This window comes from Chiloscyllium plagiosum, chromosome 14 (assembly GCF_004010195.1).
Source record: "Chiloscyllium plagiosum isolate BGI_BamShark_2017 chromosome 14, ASM401019v2, whole genome shotgun sequence".
Lineage (NCBI taxonomy): Eukaryota > Metazoa > Chordata > Chondrichthyes > Orectolobiformes > Hemiscylliidae > Chiloscyllium > Chiloscyllium plagiosum.
In genome coordinates this window covers 51,694,895-51,717,837 of record NC_057723.1, presented here as the reverse complement: position 1 = coordinate 51,717,837, position 22,943 = coordinate 51,694,895, and the positions used below count along the sequence as shown (strand labels likewise).

The following is a 22,943-nucleotide window of genomic DNA, read 5'->3' as shown; positions in this document are numbered from 1 at the left end:
AGAAAAGTGCTTTCCAGCCTTAAGAGGGAAAAGATTGATATTGCCCTGTTGCAGGAAACCCATCTTGACAAAGGAGAACACCTGAAGTCACAACAGGGGAGTTATGATTGGGTATTCTTTTCATCCTTTACTATTAAAAGTAGGGGAGTGGCTGTACTTATCCAGAAAAAATCTTCCATCCGCATTATTAGAGCAGGTGAAAGATGAGCGAGGGTGCTTTGTGATACTTAAAGCCCTGATACATGGGGAGGAATATGGCATTTTAAATGTCTACTGTCCTCTGGCGCATTCCCTCAAATTTTTAATTAGTGCCTTCTCTAAGCTGAGTGCCTTTGGAACACAGCACATTATGGGGTGGGGGGGGAAGGATTTTAATTGCCTTCTGTATCCAACAGTGGACAGGATGCCTAGTGAGCCCCCATCTATCTCTTTGCAGGCGAAACATTTATGCGAGGAGTTGTGGCTGGTGGACATTTGGAGATGTCTTCACCCTACCGACAGGGACTTCACCTTTTCTTCAAACCTGCATACATGTCCCACGAGGATTGATCTTTTTCTGACACCCTCAACCCTTCTGGATTCGATTATGGATTGTAAAATTGGGAACATAGCTATCTCTGATCACATGGCAGTATATTTGGAGGTTAAGGCCAAGAGCGAGGGGCTAGGTTTGCGGCACTGGCGTCTGGATCCTTTTCTTCTTAAGGATTCCAAATTTGTGGAATACGTTTTGAGGGAGTTTCAGGAGTTTTTGACGATCAACTCAGGCATAGATAGTAGTCTGTCTATCCAATGGGAGACCGCTAAGGCCTTTGCTAGGTGAGTAGCTATTTCCTATTCAGCTAGCCGGAAACAACAGAAGGGGGAACAGCGTCTACTTGAGACATGGCTGAAAGCCACTGAGGCAGCATGTTTTGTGAGACCTTCATTGACCAAGCTACAGCGAATCACGGCCCTTCGGGCTGCCCTGAATTCAGTACTTACACAAACAGCAAAGAAAGAACTTGCTTTTGCTAAACAAAGGCTGTTTGAGTATGGGGATAGGCCAGGGAAGTATTTAGCATATCTGACTAGGAAAAAGCGTGCTCCCCAATCCATGACTGCAGTTAGAGACAGCGCCAGGGTCCTTCCATATGATGCCAAAAGGTTTAATGAGGCTTTTTAGAATTTTTAGTCTGAATTGCATCGGTCTGAAGGTTGCGAGGATAGGAGGGCCAAGATGGAAGCCTTTTTCAAGAGCTTGGACCTCCTGGAACCGGCCTCTCTCCTTAATGCCCCCTTGATAGTTCAGGAAATATAAGATGCAGCTAGGCCACCTCACAGTGGGAAAGCGGCTGGCCCTCATGGTCTCCCAGATGAATTTTATAAGGAATTAATAGAGATTCTGTCAGGGCCGATGCTGGAAATGTGCAAATACTCCAATATGCATGAATGCCTACCACCATCTTTGAGAGAAGCTAATACTTCCCTCATTCTTAAGAAGAGGAAGGTTTCTGAGGATTGTGCCTCATACAGGCCCATCTCTCTATTTAAAGTTCAGATTTTAAGATTCTGTCTAAGATATTGGCGCTGAGATTGGAGAAGGTTTTGCCCTATATTGTCAAAAGAGAACTAGACAGATTTTATAAGGGGCAGTAGGTCTTCTAATAATGTTAAAAGATTGCTGAATATGATCCAAGCATGTCAGCAACGATCGATCCAGGGATTGGTGATTTCCTTAGAAGCAGAGAAAGCATTTGAGTGGATAGAATGGCCATATCTCTTTTATGTCTTAGAGTGGTTGGGTTGGGTGGGGTCTTTGCTAGGTGGGTGGAGGTTTTATACCATCACCCTCTGGCCGCAGTCATCACCAACGGGTGAAGTCTTGGAACTTTAGGATTGACAGGGGTAGTCGTCAAGGCTGTCCCCTCTCACTGTTGTTATTTACATTGGTGCTAGAGCTGCTGGCAGAAGCCATTCATCAAAACATTCACATTAACCACTCTGGAAGTGGGATTGAGTGGTCACAAGATTACACCTATATGCAGATGATGTCCTTTTTTTTTATCAGACCCACCGACCTTCGTATTCCATCCGATACAATGTATTAATTCATTTGGGGCTATTTCAGGATATAAGATCAACTTTGCGAAGCTGGAGGCTATGCCTTTGGGGGACTTCAAGAAGTGCCAGAGGTTGAATGTGGCCCTAGCTTCCCCTTTAAGTGATCACGTTCCAGTTTCCAATACCTAGGTGTCTTTATTACCCCCATGTTTGATCGGTTATTTTGGACTCTTTTTGCTCACCTGCTCGACAATATTAAGCGGCATCTTCAGAGATTCTTCCAATTTCATGGCTGGGCCGAATAGCTCTTGTTAAGATGAATGTCCTTCCTCGTTTGCATATGATATCCCATGCATATGATCCTTATAATGTTTCTCAGGTCAACGTTGCGGAAACCTATGAGTTGGTTTAGTACATTTGTCTGGCGTCATAGCGGCCCCTCATCAAACTGACTAAATTGCAGTTATGTCAAGGTTGGGGAGGAGTTGATTTGCCAGACATCAGGAGGTATCAGTTGATTTCCATGCTGTCTTTTGTGTGCATTTTGATAGGTAACGATCCAAGCTCAATATGGCTGGATATCAAGGCCTCCCAGGCAAAGTGCCCTCTTATTAACCTGTTGTTCATGGATAAGATGAGGACAGTTATTGACCACTGCAGGTACTTTATTGTTATTAGTACGGTCAGGGCATGGAGGGCAATGCATCAGAGTTAGGGTTGCTTATCCAAGACTTGGCCACTCACTCCCATAGTTGGTATGCCGGGGTTCTGACCAGGGATAATGGACTCAAGGTTCAAACTTTGTGCAGAGCGAGGAGTTTCCAGTTTGGGAGACTTGTTTGAGGGAGAAATTATGATGTCTTTCAAGCAATTGAGCTGCAAATACGGGTTGCCCAGCAGAGATCTCTTCTGTTTTTTTCAGGTTAGGGATTTCATCCAGAAGAAGATTACGCTTCTCACTAAACCAGATAAGTCCGATACAAAGAGGTTGCTGCTTTGTGCCACAAGCACGCTTTCGGTTAGTGCCCTCGATTGCCTGCTGGGTAGTAGAGCCTGGCAGAATATTAACCAGTTATGTGAGGTTTGGGAGCAAGAGCTAGGAGTGGAGATCGCTTCTGAAATGTGGGAGGACACATGGCAGAATGTGCGAAAGATCTCAATTTGTAATAGGACATGCGCTATGCAGTTAAAAGTTAACAGGGTTAATTTGGCACCGGACCTTCTGGTGAAGTTTTTAAAAAAAGGCATCTATAATGCGCCCCAAATATAAAATAAGTGTAAGTACTCTTACCCATTTCTTCTGGACATACCACAGGCTCTGTCTTTATTGGAGCACTAAGCATGGCCAATCCACCTAACCTGTATGTGTTTGGACTGTGGAAAGAAATTGGAGCACCCAGAGAAAACCCTAAAAGACATAAAGGAGACCTAAGGGACAACATTTTCACGCAGTGGGAGGTACGTTTGTGGAATGAGCTGCCAGAGGAAGTGGTAGAGGCTAGTACAGTTGCAACATTTAAAAAGCATTTGGATGGGTAGATGAATAGGAAGGGTTTGGAGCGATATTGATCGGATGCTGGCAGGTTGGACTATATTGGGTTGGGATATCTGGTCGGCATGGACAAGTTGGATCAAAGGGTCTGTTTCTGTGCTGTGCATCTCTATGACTCTATGACTCAGGGAAAATGTGTAAACGCCACACAATTGGCTGATGGTGGGATTGAACCTGGGTCCCTGGTGTTGAGAGGCAGCAGTGTGAACCACTGAGCCACCATGCCATGCCTCTTGTTTGAGAACAGTTTCAAACTGGTCTGTCTTGAGTATCTCACCAAGTGGCAATCTAGATATTGCAAACCTAGTCCTACTGAGTGTTGGTGAGCTGTTCAATAATGGCAGACAACTGATTTAAGCATAGAGTTGTGTTCTTCTCTGACATCTACTTGTGTCTGTTCCAGCAGGGATTTCTGGAAATATAATTGAGAACACAATCCGAACTGGAGATCATGCGATCAATGATAGGGTACCATGTGCTGATCAGAGGATCACATTGTTTTGATCTTGTTGGCTGAAGTTTCAGAGTGCAGAGAAAAAGTGGCATTGGTTTGTTTGTTTTATTTGAATGTTCTTATTGGTGCAAGTGTATTGTCATCCTGGCACTAAACCAGAAAATGCTGCAAGTACTCAATAGGTCAGTCAACATCAGCAGAGAACCCGATTGGTTAATGTTTAAGGTATAACTATTCTTCTGAATTGATGAAACAAAGAAGCAGGTTTTCATCAGACTCTCCAGATTGCAGTCGAGTCTCTGGTCTACACCACTCTTTGCAAGATCCATCAGAAGAGGATCCCTAAGCATATGTTCATTTAACAGGTATAAGAGCATTCTGTCATGGTGCAAGTTGAACTTCAAGTATCCCCTCACATACAAGGAATGTGGAGTAGATGTCATTTGGAACATGAGAACTTATACTGCTCTGATTTCACCTGCAACTAATTGCCACCATTATTGCCCTCATCCCAACTATTGGAAGGAACAGATTCTGCCATCTTGGCCTCTGCTAAGGAAGTGACTATCTAAACCACTTGACTCTACGGATCTCTAACATCCTTAAAATCTATCTCTTCATGACTTATTTTCATCATGATGAAAAACATTAGAAGTTTTTTTTGCTTCAAAGTTCTGTATGAATGGAAAGTTGTATTAATCATACATAATTACAAAAATATCACCTCCCCTCCCTATTTATCGCTCCTCCAATTTTTCTCTGTTATCCTTATGTCCATTCTAAGTATGGTACCTAAGTGCCAAGAGCACCTATAGTACTTTATCTGAACGATGTTCTCAGAAGTTCATGATACTAAACTGTTCCTTATCACAGGGCACCTCAGTGGAACTTTAATGATCCGTGTTGCTGCTAACATCATTAGATACTCGAGAGATAATTGGAAAGGTCATGTGAAACAGATCAGAAGTGTCTATGACATCCTAAAGATGGACGCTAGCCACAGTACTTTTGGTTTCTGAACCTGAGTATTGATCAGCAAAGGGCTAATCGCAATGTATCAGTTAAATTATACAAATGCCAAAAGTTATTGGCACAAGCATTTAGAACTTGATTGTCATTCTCTCCACATAGTCTCATACAATCTGAATGGTATTGATTTCAATTTGGGGGCCTATTTATCAGTTGGAACATCTGAAGATGATCCATCATTTGCGTCTTTTTGCATAATGGTGCTAAATCCTTCTCTGATATTGCTGTTGTGGATGATATTTTATTTTGATATAATCTTTGCCATCTATGTCAGATCCTCTGAGCACATGCAAGTGTTTTGCTGTCACTCTCTCCTGGTGAATATTTCTGTATTATTGAATGAGAGGGAGAAAGAGTATGAATGATGGTGTGGGTAAGTACTTGTTTTATAACACTGAAGGTGAAGGTAGCTGTCCCTTTCCTCCTCTTACAGTTCAGTGGCATCCTAATTTTGTTAGTTAGCTAACATGATTGTTTCTATAGCTTTTGCATGTCCTAAATCCGATTACTTGCTAGCCAATCTGTGTAAGTGTAGTGCATCGACCTCCCAGTTTAAAAGATTCAAAACGCAGGTTCTCATCATGAGCTGTGTTCAGTGGCAAGCATTCTCCTCATTTTATGAACTTTAGGTGGTCCAGATATTTATATGCAGTCCCAACGATGCACAAAAGAATGTAGAACACCCCCCACCCCCAACCATTTCAGAAACAAATTATTTAAATGTCATTTTCTGTGTAGTAGCAATTCTCTTGTGAATGTTGATCACCGAAGATCAGTGAAAACTGAAAAGGTATTTTTAAAAATTTCCTTTGCTGGCTATTCCTGTGGCCTCATTGTATGGTTGTCAAAGGATTGAGGGTGGGGCAGGAAACTGGAATTAAGGTAGAAGATCAACCACAACTTTACTGCACAGAGGAGGAAGCTCAGAAATTAGGGGAAAAGGTGACAGCATAATAAAGCTTGATGCTGTGATTCCAATTACTCACCACACACATCAATCTTGGTGGCAGCAGGCGAGGGACAGTATGGTCTGATGTGTAATAATACTAGTGAAGCAGCATTTAATCCAGAAAATTCAATTAATTTAATCCTCAATAATTGTCAAAGGCCAATAAAAGATATTGGTCAGCTTGTACTCTGGGCAGAGAATGCATTGTTTCCAGCCAAGTAATAATGGTGTTTTGAGTCTTATTAGTTGAAGGTGTGAGACACCAAGGAACAACTGGCTTGCCTGTAGCGAAAATCCTTAGAGATTAACCAAAATGGTACCAACCTAGTGAAGTTGCAACACAGGATTACATGCATGCACACACCATGAAATGATGATTATAGACAGAGATGAGCAGACTTAGCCCAGCAGAGAGAGCAAACCTCTCTAGCTCAAACAGAAAATAGGTTTACCAGAAGTAAAATGCACATCCCAATCCTCAACCATGGGTGAAAGAGCTAAGTTTGAAGTATTTGCATGCCTCTTAAGGCAGATATGGTGAGTGAATTCTTGTTATTTTATGCTGAAAGATATACTCTGTCATGCATACTGGTTATCCAGCTAATTCAATTTGCAATCAGATATATCAGAAACAAGAAAGCACACAATATCCCCTTTTGACTACAGCAGACCTGCCCACTCAAGCTGGCTATGCCCGAGCTCAAGTATTTCAGTGCAACAATAATGCTGGAAGCAACCTGGAGAACACTTGACAATAATTATTTTTAATTAACCTATTTGGGCATGGTGTAACTCGTCTCCAGGGCAGCTGGGAATACCTACTAGCACAGGGCTAGGGGCATAATCCAATATACCACAACATCTACAATAATACTTACGTATATTCTATCCAAAAAATATAGGATAATCTAACCTGACCAATTTGCCATTATATCAGCACCCTCCCAATTGTCAGTAAAATGATGGAAGACGACATCAGTAGTGCCATCAAGAGCCATCTACAAATCAATAATCTGCTCACCATTTCCCAATTTAGTTTCCCACCAGATGCTCAGCTCCTGAACTCATCGGTGTTGAGCTAAAGGTGATTGTAGAAATGAATGGCATGGAACAGAAATGATTAACAGAAAGCTTGATCGGTCTTAATGGAGAAACTACCAGTTTCTAGTTCTTTACAATTAATCCAGAAAGGACTAATGATTATGCCAGACTTGATGCAAATAACAATGAGTTATTCTTTTAAAGAAACCATCTGGCTGCATGTGCAAAGCAAATGGGATAAAATGTCTTCAGCAACATTACTTTTCGTTGTGGTCTATTAAAGTCTGCATAATGATACTGAGCAAAAGATACAAAAATATTCAAATCAATAATATAAAATTAATTTATTACATGGTTATTAATTAATTAATTAGTTTGATCTCACTATTTTTGCACAGTGATGTCCACTGGTTTTAGTGTTATGTTGAAAGATCTTAAATGTAAAATCGTTTGCCGCAAAGTACTTTTGATTCTGTATTGGGACTTTAGTCATTTTGAGCACATTTATCATATAACCATTAAGTCTAATAAAATACTTGTAATAAATTATTTTGAGAGTTGTTACATAAAGATTTCAAAATATTTTAAGCAGTTATCAACTTCCAAACATTTTCAATATACACCTGCAATGATTGGAAGATTTGACTTCTTCCTAGGTTAACAAGGTTAATGTAGATTAGGTACTATTGCTCCTGACTTCAACAATGAAGGAGGACTTAATCGATATGTTATTTTCTAAGAGGATGTTATTTATTTGCTTTGCAGGTAAAATTCTCTTCAGACGAAGTCACATCAGGGATGTAGCAGTCAAGAGGCTGAAACCAATTGATGAATACTGCAGGGTAAGTTCAGGGGGACAGAGCTGATAATCTTGAGCTCACATCTGCCTTATAATCTTTGAGAAATCTGATTGAGACAAATGTTTGCTTGTGTAGTCCGTCCACTTAAAGCATAAGAGATGGCAGACAGGAAAGCGTAACAGTAGACTACTGTCTAAAATCATGGAAGTACCATGTCTATGCCAAAAATACACCAACAATTGCACTTCTGTCGTCAGATGTTTCCACTGAGTACTCTATTGCTTCCCCAAATATCAAAAAACTTTTCATTCGTATTACAGGATATTACATTTGCTCAGCTGAGAAAGAGAAAATAAATGCAATCTAACGCTAAAAAGCTTATCTTCAGTTCATGGAATTTATTCCTCTATCTCACAGAGGAAATACTTCTTTCTAGAATGAAAATAACAGTTCAGCCTTGTGCACCAGTACATGTTGCCCTATATGTTCAGGAAGCAGCCAAGGCATTTTGTTTGTGAGAGTAACTGTGATGGGTTGGATAGTTATACCAACCACAGTTGTTTTAGATTTTGTTAATATTTATCAAATAATTTCTGTGCTGTAGAATGCTAATTCACTGAGAACCAAAGCATTTCTTTTTGTGTCACAATTAATACATTATGTGACATTAATGGTAAATTATCTTGGCTCATACTTTTTGAACTGTCTGCAGCCTTTGACGTGATTGACCACATTGCCCTCTTTCAGTTTCTCTCCACTATTTACAAGTTGGTTGCTATTCCATCAGCCCAATAGAAGGCAGTCACTTCCAATGACCACTCTTGATTGACTCGACCACCCCTGCTTCACCATTCCCAAAGATCTATCCTTGTCTCCACCCCCACTTCTGTCTCATATCTGTGTACTGTCAGTCACTGGCATTATCTACAAACACCATTCTGCATAACCACTGATGACACACAACTCTAACTCACCAGCAAACTGTCACTTTTTCTTGAAGTTCTCAGTTTGCTTGTCTGACATTCAGTGCTGTATGAGTAAAAATTTCTTCTGACTGATTGTTAGGAAGACTGAGGCATTGTCTTCACTCCCAGCCATTAAATTGTGTTCCATAGCCAAAGACTCCATCCCTCTCCCTGCAAACAGTTTGAAACAGATTTTTCACAAACTTTGTGACTTTCTGATCCTGAGCCATTAGTCATGTACTTGCTCCATCACCAAGACTTGGTAACATCTCTAGTCCCTGAAAACTGCCTTCATTCTTCTGCTGAAACCTTCACAATGCCTTTGTAATGTCTAGGCTTGACTATGCCAGTTCCCTTTTGACAACCTCTCGCATTCTGGTGACTGTAAACTCATGTGCATCCAAAACTCAGCTGCTCGTTTCCTTTTCACTCATCCAGTCCGAGTCATCCATCATTGTGCTCATTGACTCGCATCATCTCCCAGTCTGTGAACACTTAGATTTTTAACATTTTCATCCTTGCTTTTAAATTGCTTCATGGTTTTGCCTCTCCCTATTGTGGTGATCCATACCAGCCTCACTGACCTGAGATACCTGTGTTCCTCCAATCCAGTCTTATGGATTCCGATTTTAATCACTTCTTCATCTGCAGTCCTCTGTTCAACTGCCTAAACTCTAAGCTCTCGAATTCTATTCCTAACCTCTCTGTCTCTTGCTTTCTCTCTCCTCCTTTAAGTTGCTTCTTACAGTCTATCTCTTTGTTATCTTATGTGGCTAAGTCAAAGGTTTATATAATGCTCTTGAGAAGTACCTTCATGTTTTGCTACTTTCAAAATGTTACATAAACACAAATTGTTGTAAAAGTATATTTCAAGAAGTTAATGCAGAATATTTAATGTTGTAGCTTTGCAGGATTGTTTTCAAACAAAATTTAATCAATGTTGATGTATTGAATAGTAATACTTGTCTAATGACAGGAGGAATGAAGATGACAAAATATAGCACGTTTTTAAAATGTTTTGCATGGCCTTAATGAAAACATCAGCAAGATGCAGTAAAAAGCGAAATTTTCCTGTATTAAACAATATTTTTACTGTTATCAGCACATGCCAATATTTACAGTTCTCTGAGGTGAAAGCAGTTAATATAATGATATTACATTCTTTAGTTCATATATTTTTCTCCATGCAATCTAGTTTTTTTAACAATTTAAATACTTTGACAGAATTGATTCCATTGTTGTTCCAAAACATGACAGTTGTTTCCCTTTCATGTCCAATCAAGGTTGTCGTCATGGTGATTGTTGCTGATAATCTCTTGCTTTTATGTGCCAGAGACTGGCCTCTGACACAGGGTTTTACATCATGGCCCGATAACTGGGCCTCAGTGCTCGGGCAGGAGATGGGGCCAGGTACCTGGGCCAGTAGCAGCAGTGTGTCCCCTGATTTCTGGCCCTGCCATAGACCTTCAATGAGTGTCAACTCGCCCGTTGAAATCAGGATCTCTATAGCTGAATGCAATCTAGTGTTTCCCTGATGCTCAAAGATGCATATTATTGGAGGTGGGATGTTCCTTTATCATGACAAATGTTCATTGAAATGTGTAAAATGGGGACCATCCTCAAAACATTGTTTCCAAATCACAACATCCAAGATAATACCAGTATGGAAAGCTACAGCATCAAAAGATATTTATTCAAGTATCCCCATTTACATTAAAGGAAACTTGCTTGCATCGCTCATAAAAATATAATTTGCAAACAAAATATTTCTTTCTAGTCTGTTACAATTTTGTCACTCCTTGCATGCACATTGCACAGAATCTGTCAAGAGTCAGTTTCTTTCTGCAAAGCATGCATTTTGTTGGCTATTCATCTGGTTTCTGCTGATTCCTGAATTGATATTGCTTCTCTGGGGAAGGTTGTCGTCATGGTGATTGTTGCTGATAATCTCTTGCTTTTGTTGGACAATTGCTAAGGTCTGAGACTGAAGTTTGGTGAAATCTGATCTGCGTATCAGCTATCTGCTATTGAGGAGTAATTTGTTTGGTTGTATGTATATTGTCACAACATCGGACATCTGTCTGATATTTCATGTTCACCATAAAATATCAGGATAATGACTTCTATGCATGGATCCTAAGTTGCAACATAAGCTGACATCAAGTGCATTGAACATTTGCCCTTTGACTTGGTATCCAATTGCCAGTTTGGGCAATTATTTCACAGCCTGTCAAAATGAAATTTGGCTTTGTTGTTTCACTTTGATCTTAGCAGACATGCCTGTTACTACTGGCTCAAGTATATTTTAACTACTGGCACAGTCATCTGCTTGTGATGTGATATTGGTTGCTGCACTGGACTACTTTTCATGTCTTGAGTAAGAATGTTTCTTCCCATAAATGCTGCCAGACCTGTCATCAGCGATTTCTGTTTTCATTCCTCTTCTCCGTTATCTGCAGTTCTTTGTTTTATTTCTTCATTTTAAGATTGCCTTACATGCATTTGTGCTGGATCTAGTCAATCTTTTGATGATTCCTTTGGAAATTTTCACTGTAGCCTCAATTTACTTGGGAATATGGTGAAGATGTTTCTTAGAATTTCTCAATCATTCCTGAATTGTCTGAATTCTTCACTTGTGAGCTGAGAACCATTGAAGTTCATCACAATGCCATTGCCACTGAAATGCCTCTTAGGCATTCTCTGACCTCACTGCTTTAACTCTCAGTACTCTGATAGTAGTCAACCATGATAAAAAAATCAGTTCCTGCGATAGCGAAGAGGTCTGTTCCAAAGATCATTCATTGTCTGCCTGGGATGTTGGGAATCGTGAGTGGCTCTTTAGTTTGATGTTCATTGCAAGTATTGAACTGGTTGATGGAGAACTAAAACTCATCGCTCAATTTTGACCAGTAGGAAGCTTCTCGTGCTTTCCCAGACTGGACTTGATTCCTAGAAGACTTGCGTGTCTTTATAGAAAATGTAGGTATGGTCCTTTTGTCCAGGGGGCCATCTCGGTGGCATTTTTGTCCAAGGGACCAAGATATTATTTAACACAGAAATAAAAATAGAATCATTCTCAAGGTGACTTTGTCTGTGTATACACTCCTCCTCCTGGCTTTATCATGGTAACTTTGCACCCAATATATTTTTGCATTTGCATATTAAATGGAATTCCTTTTAAGATTGTAGTTGGAGATCAAAAGAGATTTTTTTCTTACATCATCTTTCAAGATTCTAGCTGACAGCTGTAAGCAACCAGGGTTAACTTGACGTGTAATGTTTTAGTGCGGTGCAAGTAATGTTTCCAGCTGTTCTGGGGAGCTCATTGTACAATAAAACAAATTATGCTCTTAGACTAAGTCTGGGTTCTGATCATGTATGAAAGGAGCTATGTCATAGTGATATCAGTTCACATGGAAGTGGGGCCTGGGTCTATGGGGTTCCAGGTAAAACATTCTATTTCACTATCCTCACTAGCCCTATCACCGTCCTCTGGGAGAAAGTGAGGACTGCAGATGTTAGAGATCAGAGTCAAAAGGTGTGACTCTAGAAAAGCACAGCAAGTCAGGCAGCATCGGAGGAGCAGGTGAGTCGATGTTTTGGGCATGATCCCTTTATCAGGAATATGGGGAAGGGGAGCCCAAAGGGGCTAAGAGATAAATAGGAGGGGAGTGGGGCTGGGAGTAGGGAAGGTAGCTTGGAAGATGATAGGTGGGCGCAGGTGGGGGGTGAGGGGGGCAGTGATGATAGATAGAATGGAGGGAGGAGTGGGTAGGTAGGAAGGAAGATTGTCAGGTGGGAGAAGTACGAGGGTGGTGCCAAGTTGGAGGTTTGGATCTGCGATAAGGTGGGGGGAGGGGTGATGGGGAAACTAGTGAAGTTAACGTTGATGCAGAGTGGTTGGAGGATCCCTAGGTGGAAGATGTGGCATTCTTCCTCCAGTTGCGTGGCTAGGATTTGGTGGTGGAGGAGGCCCAGGACTTGCATGTCCTTGGTGGAATGGGAGGGGGAGTTGAAGTTATTGGCCACTGGGCAGTGGGGTTGTTTGATGCGTGTATCCCGGAGAGGATCTCTGAAACATTCCGCAAGTTGGCATCCTGTCTCCCCAATGTGGAGGAGACCACATCGAGAGCAATGAATACAACAGATTAGGTGTTTGGATGTGCAGGAAATTCTCTGCCAGATATGGATATATCAGGTCCCAAAGGATTGAATACTTTTGAGAAAGTGGAATAATGGTGCCCGTTGAGTATAGCAGAAAATCCCTATGTGGCCTTCCCCTCTCTATCCATAATCTCTTCTATTCTTGAGATATCTGTAGTCCTCTAATTCTGGCTCTTGAATATCTCCAGTCATAATTGCCCTACTATTGAATACCTTGCCTTTAGTTGTCCAGATCCCAACTCTGGAATTTTGTTCCTTTTCCATACCCAATTTCTGCTCGACCCCACCTTCTTCTGTTTAACCTCACCCTTTCCTCAGATACAACCTTGTTGTTGATGCATGGCGGCACGGTTGCTCAGTGGTTAGCACTGCTGCCTCACGTGCTAGGGACCCGGATTCGAATCGCACCTCGGGCGAGTTTGCACATTCTCCCCGTGTCTGCGTGGGTTTCCTCCGGGTGCTCCGGTTTCCTCCCACAATCCAAAGAGGTGCAGGTCAGGTGAATTGGCCATGGTAAATTCCCCGTAGTGTTAGATGTATTAGTCAGGGATAAATATAGGGTCGGGAAATGGGTCTGGGTGGGTTACTCATTGGAAGGTCGGTGTGGACTTGGGCCAAATGGCTTGTTTCCATACTGTAGGGAATCTAATCTAATCTATTCCACATCCTTTAAGACACTCCTTACAACCTATCTCTCTCAACAAACTTTTGGTGTTCTGATGATGCTATTGCTATACAGGTGTACTTTGTTTTGCAATGCTCCATCAGAGCAGTTTGGGCTGTTTCATTACAAAAGAGGCACTATGTAAATATAGCTTGTTGACACAAAGTAGTGCATTAGTTGGGCTGAGACTGATTTGATTCATTTGAGCGTTTGCTTCACATAGCTAAAACTCCTTAAGTAATAGTATTCTGTACAATGTTTGTGTGATTTGTATCCAAATATGTTAGGGACTGTATTGAAGTGGTTTGATTTGATGTCACACCCTTATGATCATTTAATTAGCATTTGCCCACCCATATTTGAAGAAATGGATCACGGCATCACTTCCTGTCAAAATTCAGATACGCAAAATTAACTGGACTACAGTAATCCACTATTTACTCTGGAACTCATTGGAAAGGTAGCAGAAAATCCAGTCAAGATTTTGAAATGGGGAAGCTTTAAAGCAAAAGAAATTTCAAACTTTTATTTATCAACAGCATCATAAGACAAGTTGTATTGGAGCACATCAGGCTGAAAAGACTATAAAACGTCATTATTTTCTCTTTTGGAAGTAAGACTGTAAAATAGATTTTCAAAGTTAATATCTCTATGCATTGTGAATGCCCGATAACTAATATTTAGTTTATGTCACCATTTGTTCACTGTTGTTTCTTCACTTATGGGATAAGATTCTGCTGAGCAGCCCCTAAACAGCAGAACTTTTATCTCAATGTCCAGTTTATTTGTGAAAATACATTATCACTTAATTTATAAGAAAATTTACTGGAGTGTGAACTGGTGCAAGTTGCAATTAATGCTGCTCAACAGAATACTGTTGTATGTTAATGGATATTTTTAATACTGTTGTTTAGTTGTCAGTTACACATTACGTTGGATCAATATCTTCATGCTGAAACTCCGTAATATTTGATTTGATTTATTATTGTCCCATGTACCGAGATACAGTGAAAAGTATTATATTGCATGCTAACCAGACAAATCATACCTTGCTGAAAATGTGTTGCTGGAAAAGCGCAGCAGGTCAGGCAGCATCCAAGGAGCAGGAGAATCGACGTTTCGGGCATGAGCCCTTCTTCCTGAAGAAGGGCTCATGTCCGAAACGTCGATTCTCCTGCTCCTTGGATGCTGCCTGATCTGCTGCGCTTTTCCAGCAACACATTTTCAGCTCTGATCTCCAGCATCTGCAGTCCTCACTTTCTCCTAAATCATACCTTGCATCAACCTAATAGAAAAGAATGCAGAATATACAGGTCGTTCTGCTATAACGCACATTTAGAGTCATAGAGATGTACAGCACGGAAACAGACCCTTCAGTCCAACTCATCCATGCCGACCAGATATCCCAACCTAATCTAGTCCCATTTGCCAGCACTTGGCCCATATCCCTGCAAACCCTTCCTATTCATATACCCAATATACCAACCACTGCAGTGGACAGCTGGAACTGACAACCGGAAGCGGCAGATTCAAACCACTACAAATGCCGGAGGAAAGATCACAGAAGCGCTTCACAGGAGGCTCCCAAGCACTGGGGATGTTACCTAGACAGGGGACGAAACGTCTGCAACACAAATTCCCAGCTCGGCGAACAGAACCACAACATTCATATACCCATCCAGATGCCTTTTAAATGCTGTAATTGTACCAGCCTCCACCACTTCCTTTGGCAGTTCATTCCATACATGCACTACCTTCTGCGTGAAAAGGTTGCCCCTTAGGTTCCTCCTATATCTTTACCTTCTCACTCTAAACCTATGCCCTTTAGTTCTGGGCTCCCCCACCACAGGAAAAAGACTTTGCCTATTTATCCCATCCATGCCCGTTATGAATTTATAAACCTCTATAAGGTCACCCCTCAGCCTCTGATACTCCAGGGAAAACATCCCCAGCCTATTCAGCCTCTCCATGTAGCTCAAATCCTCCAACCCTGGCAGCGTTCATGGAAATCTTTTCTGAACTTTTTTGAGTTTGACAACATCCTTCCGATAGGGAGGAGACCAGAATTGCATGCAATATTCCAAATGTGACCTAATCACTTTTCTGTACAACTGCAACATGACCTCCCAATTCCTATACTCAATGCTCTGACCAATGAAGGAAAGCATACCAAATACCTTCTTCACTTTCCTATCTACCTGCGACTCTATTTTCAAGGAACTATGAACCTGCACTCCAAGGTCTCTTTGTTCAGCAACACTCCCTAGGACCTTACCATTAAGTATATAAGTCCTGCTAAGATTAGCTTTCCCAAAATACAGCACCTCGCATTTATCTAAATAAAACTCCATCTGCCACTCCTCAGCCCATGGCTCATCTGATCAAGATCCCATTGTAATCTGAGGTAACCTTCTTCGCTGTCCACTACACCTCAAATTTGGTGTAATCTGCAGACTTAATAACTATACCTCCTATGTTCATATCCAAATCATTTGTATAAATGACAAAAAGTAGTGGACCAAGCACCGATCCTTGTAGCACTCCAGTGTTCACAGGCCTCCAGTCTGAAAAACAATCCTCCACCACCACCATCTGTCTTCTACCTTCAAGCCAGTCGTGTGTCTAAATGGCTATTTCTCCCTGTATTCCATGAGCTCTATACTTGCTAACCAGTCTCCCATGGGAATCTTGTCGAACGCCTTACGGAAAACCAAATAGATCACATCCACTGCTCTGCCCTCATCAATCCTCTTTACTTTTTCAAACATCTCAGTCAAGTTCGTGAGACATGATTTCCTACGCACAAAGCCATGTTGACTATCCCTAATCAGTCCTTGCCTTTTCAAATACGTGTAAATCCTGTCCCTCAGGATTCCCTCCAATGACTTGCCTACCACCGACATCTGGCTCACCAGTCTATAGTTCCCTGGCTTGTCCTCACCACCTTTCTTAAATAATGGTACCACATTAGCAAACCTCCAGTCTTCTGGCACCTCACCTGTGATTACCGATGATACAAATATCTCAGCAAGGGCCCAGCAATCACTTCCGTAGTTTCCCATAGTGTTCTAGGGTACACCTGATAAGGTCCTGGGGATTTATCCACCTTGATGCATTTCAAGACACTTCCTCCACTGTAATATGGACATTTAGCAAGATGTCACCATCTATTTCCCTATATTTTACCTTCCATGTCCTCCTCCACAGTAAACAGTGATGCAAAATACTCATTTAATATTTCTGCCATCTCCTGCAGCTCCACACTAAGGCTGCCTTGCTGATCTTTGAGAGGCTCTACTCGCTCCCTAGTTATCCTTAATGTATTTGTAAAAACCCTTTGGATTCTCCTTAACTCTATTTGCCAAAGCTATCTCATGTCCCCTTTTTGCCCTCCTGATTTCCCTCTTAAGTATATTCCAACTGCCTTTATTCTCTTCTAAGGATTCACTCGATCTCTCCTGTCCAGACCTGACATAGGCTTCCTTCTTTTCCTTAACCAAACCCTCAATTTCTCTAGTCATCCAGCATTCTCTCCAGCTACCAGCCTTTCCTTTCACCCTAACAGAAATATACGGTCTCTGGACTCTCATTGTCTCATTTCTGAAGGCTTCCTATTTTCCAGCTGTTCCTTTTATCTGTGAACATCTGCACAGCTTTTGAAAGTTCTTGCCAGTACTGTCAAAATTAGCCTTCCTCCTATTTAGAACTTCAACTGTTAGATTTGGTCTATCCTTTTCCATCACTATTTTAAAACTAATAGAAGTATGGTCGCTAGCCCCAAAGTGCTCCCCAACTGTCACCTCATGGTCCTGCCCTGCCTTATTTCCCAAGAATAGGAAACGTTTTGCACCTTCTCTAATAGATACATCCACATACTGACTCAGAAAAGTTTCTTGTGCACTTGTAACAAATTCCTCTCCATCTAAACCCTTAGCACTATGGCAGTCCTAGTCTATGTTTGGAAAGTTAAAATCCCCTACCATAATCACCCTACTATTCTTACAGATTACTGAAATCTCCTTACAAATTTGTTTCTCAATTTCCTGCTGACTGTTCGGGGGTCTATAATACAATCCCAATAAGGTGATCATCTTATTTCTCAGTTCCACCCAAATAACTTCCCTGGATATGTTTCCAGGAATATCCTCCCTTAGTACAGCTGTTATGCTATCCCTTATCAAAATGCCACTCCTCCCTCCTCTCTTGCCTCCCTTTCTATCCTTCCTATAGTATTTGTATAGTATTTGGAACATTAAGCTGCCAGTCCTGTCCGTCCCTGAGCCACATAATTGCTAAGATATCCCAGTCCCATCTTCCTAACCATCCCCTGAGTTCATCTGCCTTACCTGTTAGGCCTCTTGCACTGAATTAAATGCAGTTTAATTTATCAGTCCTACTTTGTTCTCTGCTTTGTTCCTGCCTGCCCTGACTGTTTGATTCGCTTCTTTTCTGAACTGTACCAGTCTCAGATTTTACTTTTTCCTCAGTATCTCCAACCTCTTCCTCCTTACTAGTTTAGATCCTCCCAAGCAGCTCTAGCAAATCTCCCTGCAAGTATATTAGTCTCCTTCCAATTCAGGTGCAATCCATCATTCTTGTATTGGTCACATCTACCCCAGAAGCGATTCCAATGATCCAAAACTGTGAATCCTTCTCTCATACACCAGCTCTTCAGCCACACATTCATCTGCTCTATCCTCCTATTCCTACCCTCACTAGCTCATAGCACTGGGAATAATCCAGGTATTACTACCCTCGAGGACCTCCTTTTTAAATCCCTGCCTAGCTTTCTATATTCTCCCTTCTGAATCTCATCCTTCCTCTGTCGTTGGTTCCAACGTGTACGATGACCTCTTGCTGGTCCCTCTCCCCTTTGAGAATGTTTTGCACCCTCTCTGAGACATCCTGGCACCAGGGAGGCAACTCACCATTCTGATTTTTCACTGCTGGCCGCAGAAACTTAACTCTGCCCCTGACTAGAGAGTCCACTAACACATCGCTTAGAAGCTGATGTATCCCTCATTACATTAGAGCCAGTTTTAATACCAGAAACTTGGCTGTTCATGCTACATTCCCCTAAAGTCCATCACCCCCTACATTTTCCAAAACAGCATACTTGTTTGAAATGGGGATAGCCACCGAAGACTCTGTACTGCTCGCCAACCTCTCCTACCTTTCTTTGAGTTAACCCATCGACCTGATTGTATCTGCAGCTTTCCTCCCTTCCAATAACTGCCATCCATCACACCCCCCTACCTCTTGTAATTTCCTCATTGCCTTTAACTGTTGCTCCATTGATCCATTCAATCTGACAGTATTCACAACCAATGTCATTCATTGGTTGCAGCTTATGTAATGTATTTGCCACGTAGGTTGCTGATATATGCTGTTGGTATGACACTGGCATGGCACAGATATAATCCTCAGTAGCTCTTAAACTCTCCCCAAACTCCACGTCCAACAAGAAGAGCATATCATTCTATTAAAGGCCATTTTGCTCCTTCCAGTCGACAGACTCAGAAAATCTCACCATCTTATTCCTCGATAAAACACTGCTCCGGGTGAACTTAATAGTTATGGCTCATATTTTAAAAATTTAATCAAGAGACAGATCCCAATAAAAACATATAATCAAGAAAGAACCCAGCCTACTCACTATTTCGTCAGCATGAATTGGCTAGAATGTGATTGATGAATTGTGGACATTGTTTGGTAACACAAACTTCCTACTGAGCTGGTATCACGATTTTCTGTCAGTGACCTTCAACAACATGATTTTCTTTGGTGGTTTTCTATGGTGCAATTTTCTATAGAGCGTGTTTGCAAAGGAACACAACTGTTGTGTTACAGCAGAGCAACCTGGAATGTTACAGCTATGCAGAGGGTGCAGAGAAAGACCAACTCTAATAGATCAGAGGACCACTTTTAAGTCTGATAACAGTGGGAGAGAAGCTGTTCTTAAGTCTGTTGGTACGTGCTTTCAAACTGTTGTATTTTCTGCCCAGTGGAAGAGAGTGTAACCGGGGTGGAAGGAGTCTTTGATTATGTTGGCTGCTTTCCCAAGGCAGCTGTAGACAAAGATAATGGAAGGAAGGCTGATTTTCGTTATTGACCCGGCTGTGTTCTGTAATTTCTTGTGGTTTTGGGCAGAACAGTTGCCATACCAAGCTGTGATGCAGCCGGAAAGGATGCTTTCTATGATTCCTCCAGAGTACTTCTTTATCTAAATTGTTTCAAATTAGAATATTTGTGAAAGCAAAGAGAGAGAGAGATAGAAAACAGTGCAAAGAAGGTGGGTTATTTAGTTATAATGTGCTGCTGTTGAAATACTATTGGTTTGACAATCTATCACATTGAAGTTGAATGGCAAGTCCTGGCAGAAGAACTCTATTAAAAAAAAAGAGTAAATCCCAGTGTAACTAAGCACTGTTGTGATTTCATGTCAATAAAGCCTTGTAAATGTAATATTTGGCATTCAATCCAATAGTAACTGTTGAAACTTGCCACAACGATCTTTGATTTCATAGTATGCAGTTTAATATTACTGTTGTGTACACGGATATGCATTAGCCTCACCATGTCATCATGGCATATCTACAACTTACTTAGAATGCAGACCTTCAATTCAATATTGCAATTTGGATTGTACCAGCACTTTTCCAGTGTAATGCTGCTGCCAGGCTGCTCTGCCTTTCCCTGCATTTTTATGGATTACAGAGCAAACACAGAGCTTGGCTGCTTATAGTGGTTGCCAACAATGATTGGGGTTAACGTCTTACCGCATTGCACTGTACCATGCCAGTGTCACACCAACAGCATGTATCAGCAACCTACGTGGCAAATACATTACATATGCTGCAAACAAATGGCCAAAGTCAAAGGGGAGCAGCTCTCCGTCAAGGTCAGGAGTTACAGTCAGACACATGCATTACCCAGTATTGGTCCACAGGTTTGGACACAGTCCATTCGTCACTTGGGATAGTCTGGTTTGGGGTTCTGCATCAGTATATTCCCAGGTCAACCCTGCAGCTCCAGTGCAACCAGTTAGAAGATTAGCAGTAAGTCAGCTGGAGATGCACAGATATCAGTTAGAGGTCTGTCCTTCCAAGTCTGTCTCTGTGTGTGTCTGTGTTAGTATGGGTGGGGACGGAGTTAGTTGTGAAGATGTCAAGATATTAAGCTATGCTTGGCATTAGGAAAAGAGTAGCACTTGCTTAGGCAGGATTTTAACATGGTATGGCACTAGGAGCAGTACAGTAGCAATACATTTATGAATGTGAGATTCTGTTTCCAATGTAGTGGCTACATATATATCCTCAGAGCCTTCCTTTTTAATTGCCCTCCTACTCTGTCTACTGTAAAGGGCTATTCATAGCTAGATCTTCAGCATTTATTGTTTTCAGTACAGATTCCAGCATCTACAGAAACTTGCTTCCGCAATTGACCTGAAGCCCAGCTGTGTTTCAAAATATGTAGCAGGAAATCCCAGCAGTTGCAAGTATTTCTGCTGATGAGCGCAAGATAGTGGAGGAGTTGTACGATTGAACACAAGTAGACATTGCTGGAGAAACTCAGCAGGTCTGGCAGCATCTGTGGGAAGAAAGCAGAATTAATGTTTTGAGTCTGGTGACTCTACAGATCGGATTCTAAATGTTAGCTCTGCTTTGTCCCCAACCGTTGCTGCCAGATCTGCTGGGGTTCTCCAATTTCTGTTTTAGTTTCAGATCACCAGTATCTACAGTTCTTTGTTTTATTTTATATGTAATGAGTTGAGCAGCAGAGAATTGCATGAGATAACTCACTAGAGCTCACAGAGCAAAATCCTCCATGAAATTCCCTGGAACTGATATTTTGATGCATTATATTTTGGCACAATTCAGCCCATTGTATCAATTCTGGAGACAGATTTCTATACCAGGAAAATGGAACAAGAGTCATTCTGCCCCTGGAGTCAATTCTGCTGTTACATTAGATCCTAATATGTACCTTAATTCCATTTTATTTTGTCTCCATTTGCTTTAATACTGCTAACTATAAAATCTATCAACTTCTTTGGCCTAGAGTGGTAGATAAATCAGATTTAAATAGAGTAAATGCTACCAACAACTTGAGATATTTGAGAGGATTAAGAGAAGTTTAAATTTATTGTTTTGGATATTTTCCATTTTGAAATATTTTAAAATGTGAAACCAATTAAAAATGGAAATTCTTGTCAGCAATTGTTTTGAAGATGCATTGCTAATGGGTAGTGTAAGATAACAACAGTGTGGTGAGTTCTTTAGGAGAAACATTTAAACTTAACACTGCCAATTTGCTGCTCTTAAATGCGGTTGAAATATTTTCCATGCTGCTGCTGCTCTTTGAATTCTTTACTGAAAACTCTTTGATTGTAGAGATCAAAGAGACATGGTGAAGCACTGTTTATAAGTTAGCAAATCAGAAACTTTTTTGACTTTGCAAGTCAGTGTCTAAAGCAACTAAAGCGCCAGATGTGTATGGTATGTGTAAAAGGGTGTCCTTGCTCTTTTTATGAGATTACCCTTTTTACAGCTTCAATCTGTTACATGATACCTGTGGGCAGTTTACATAAGACTTTGTGTCACAATAAATAATACAGGGCTCCCATAGGAACAATGGGTTACAAACTGCTAAAGAATATCTGTTATTAATGTTTCTTTCTATGGATGAAGCTTTTCCACAATTTGGTGGAGAACTAGATAAATAATTATTGAAATTCTCTGGTGTTGGACATTGACACATTGTTGAAACAGACATCTGTTTAGAAACAAATTGGTAGCATAGGAGCAAAATGGATTGATGATTGAAGATACTATTTCAGAATGCAGGGCAATTTCCTCTATGCCCTTGTGTGCAATGAAATTGCAAGCATCTTAAAAAGACCTGTATTTAGATAGTGCCTTTCACAGTCAGGTTGTCAAAAGCACATTCAGCCAATGAAGTATTTTTTAATGACAATCAACTGCTATTTTAATATTGGAAATACAGTTGGTAATTCATGCATAGCCGCAAATAGCAATTAAATAAGTGCACAGATCAACATACAGTCTAGAAATGTACAGCACGGAACCCTTCAGTCCAGCTCATCCATGCCAAATAGATATCCCAACTTAATCTAGTCCCACCTGCCAGCGCCTGGCCCATATCCCACCAAACCCTTCCTATTCATAAACCTATCCAGATGCCTTTTAAATGCTAAAATTGCCTCCAGATATTTCCTTTGGCAGCTCATTCCATACGTGTACCACCCTCTGCGTGAAAAAG

General features: G+C 41.1%; 1 protein-coding gene across 2 annotated transcripts in view; it reads left to right on the top strand.

Annotated features, from left to right (window-relative positions):
- Positions 1-22,943, top strand: part of sh3pxd2b (SH3 and PX domains 2B) — a 334,077-nt gene that overhangs the window by 148,757 nt on the left and 162,377 nt on the right. For both annotated transcript variants that reach the window (XM_043703799.1, XM_043703800.1), the window contains exon 4: positions 7,834-7,910. In XM_043703799.1, the coding sequence (XP_043559734.1) occupies positions 7,834-7,910 (77 nt within the window). The remainder of the gene's footprint in view (positions 1-7,833; positions 7,911-22,943) is intronic.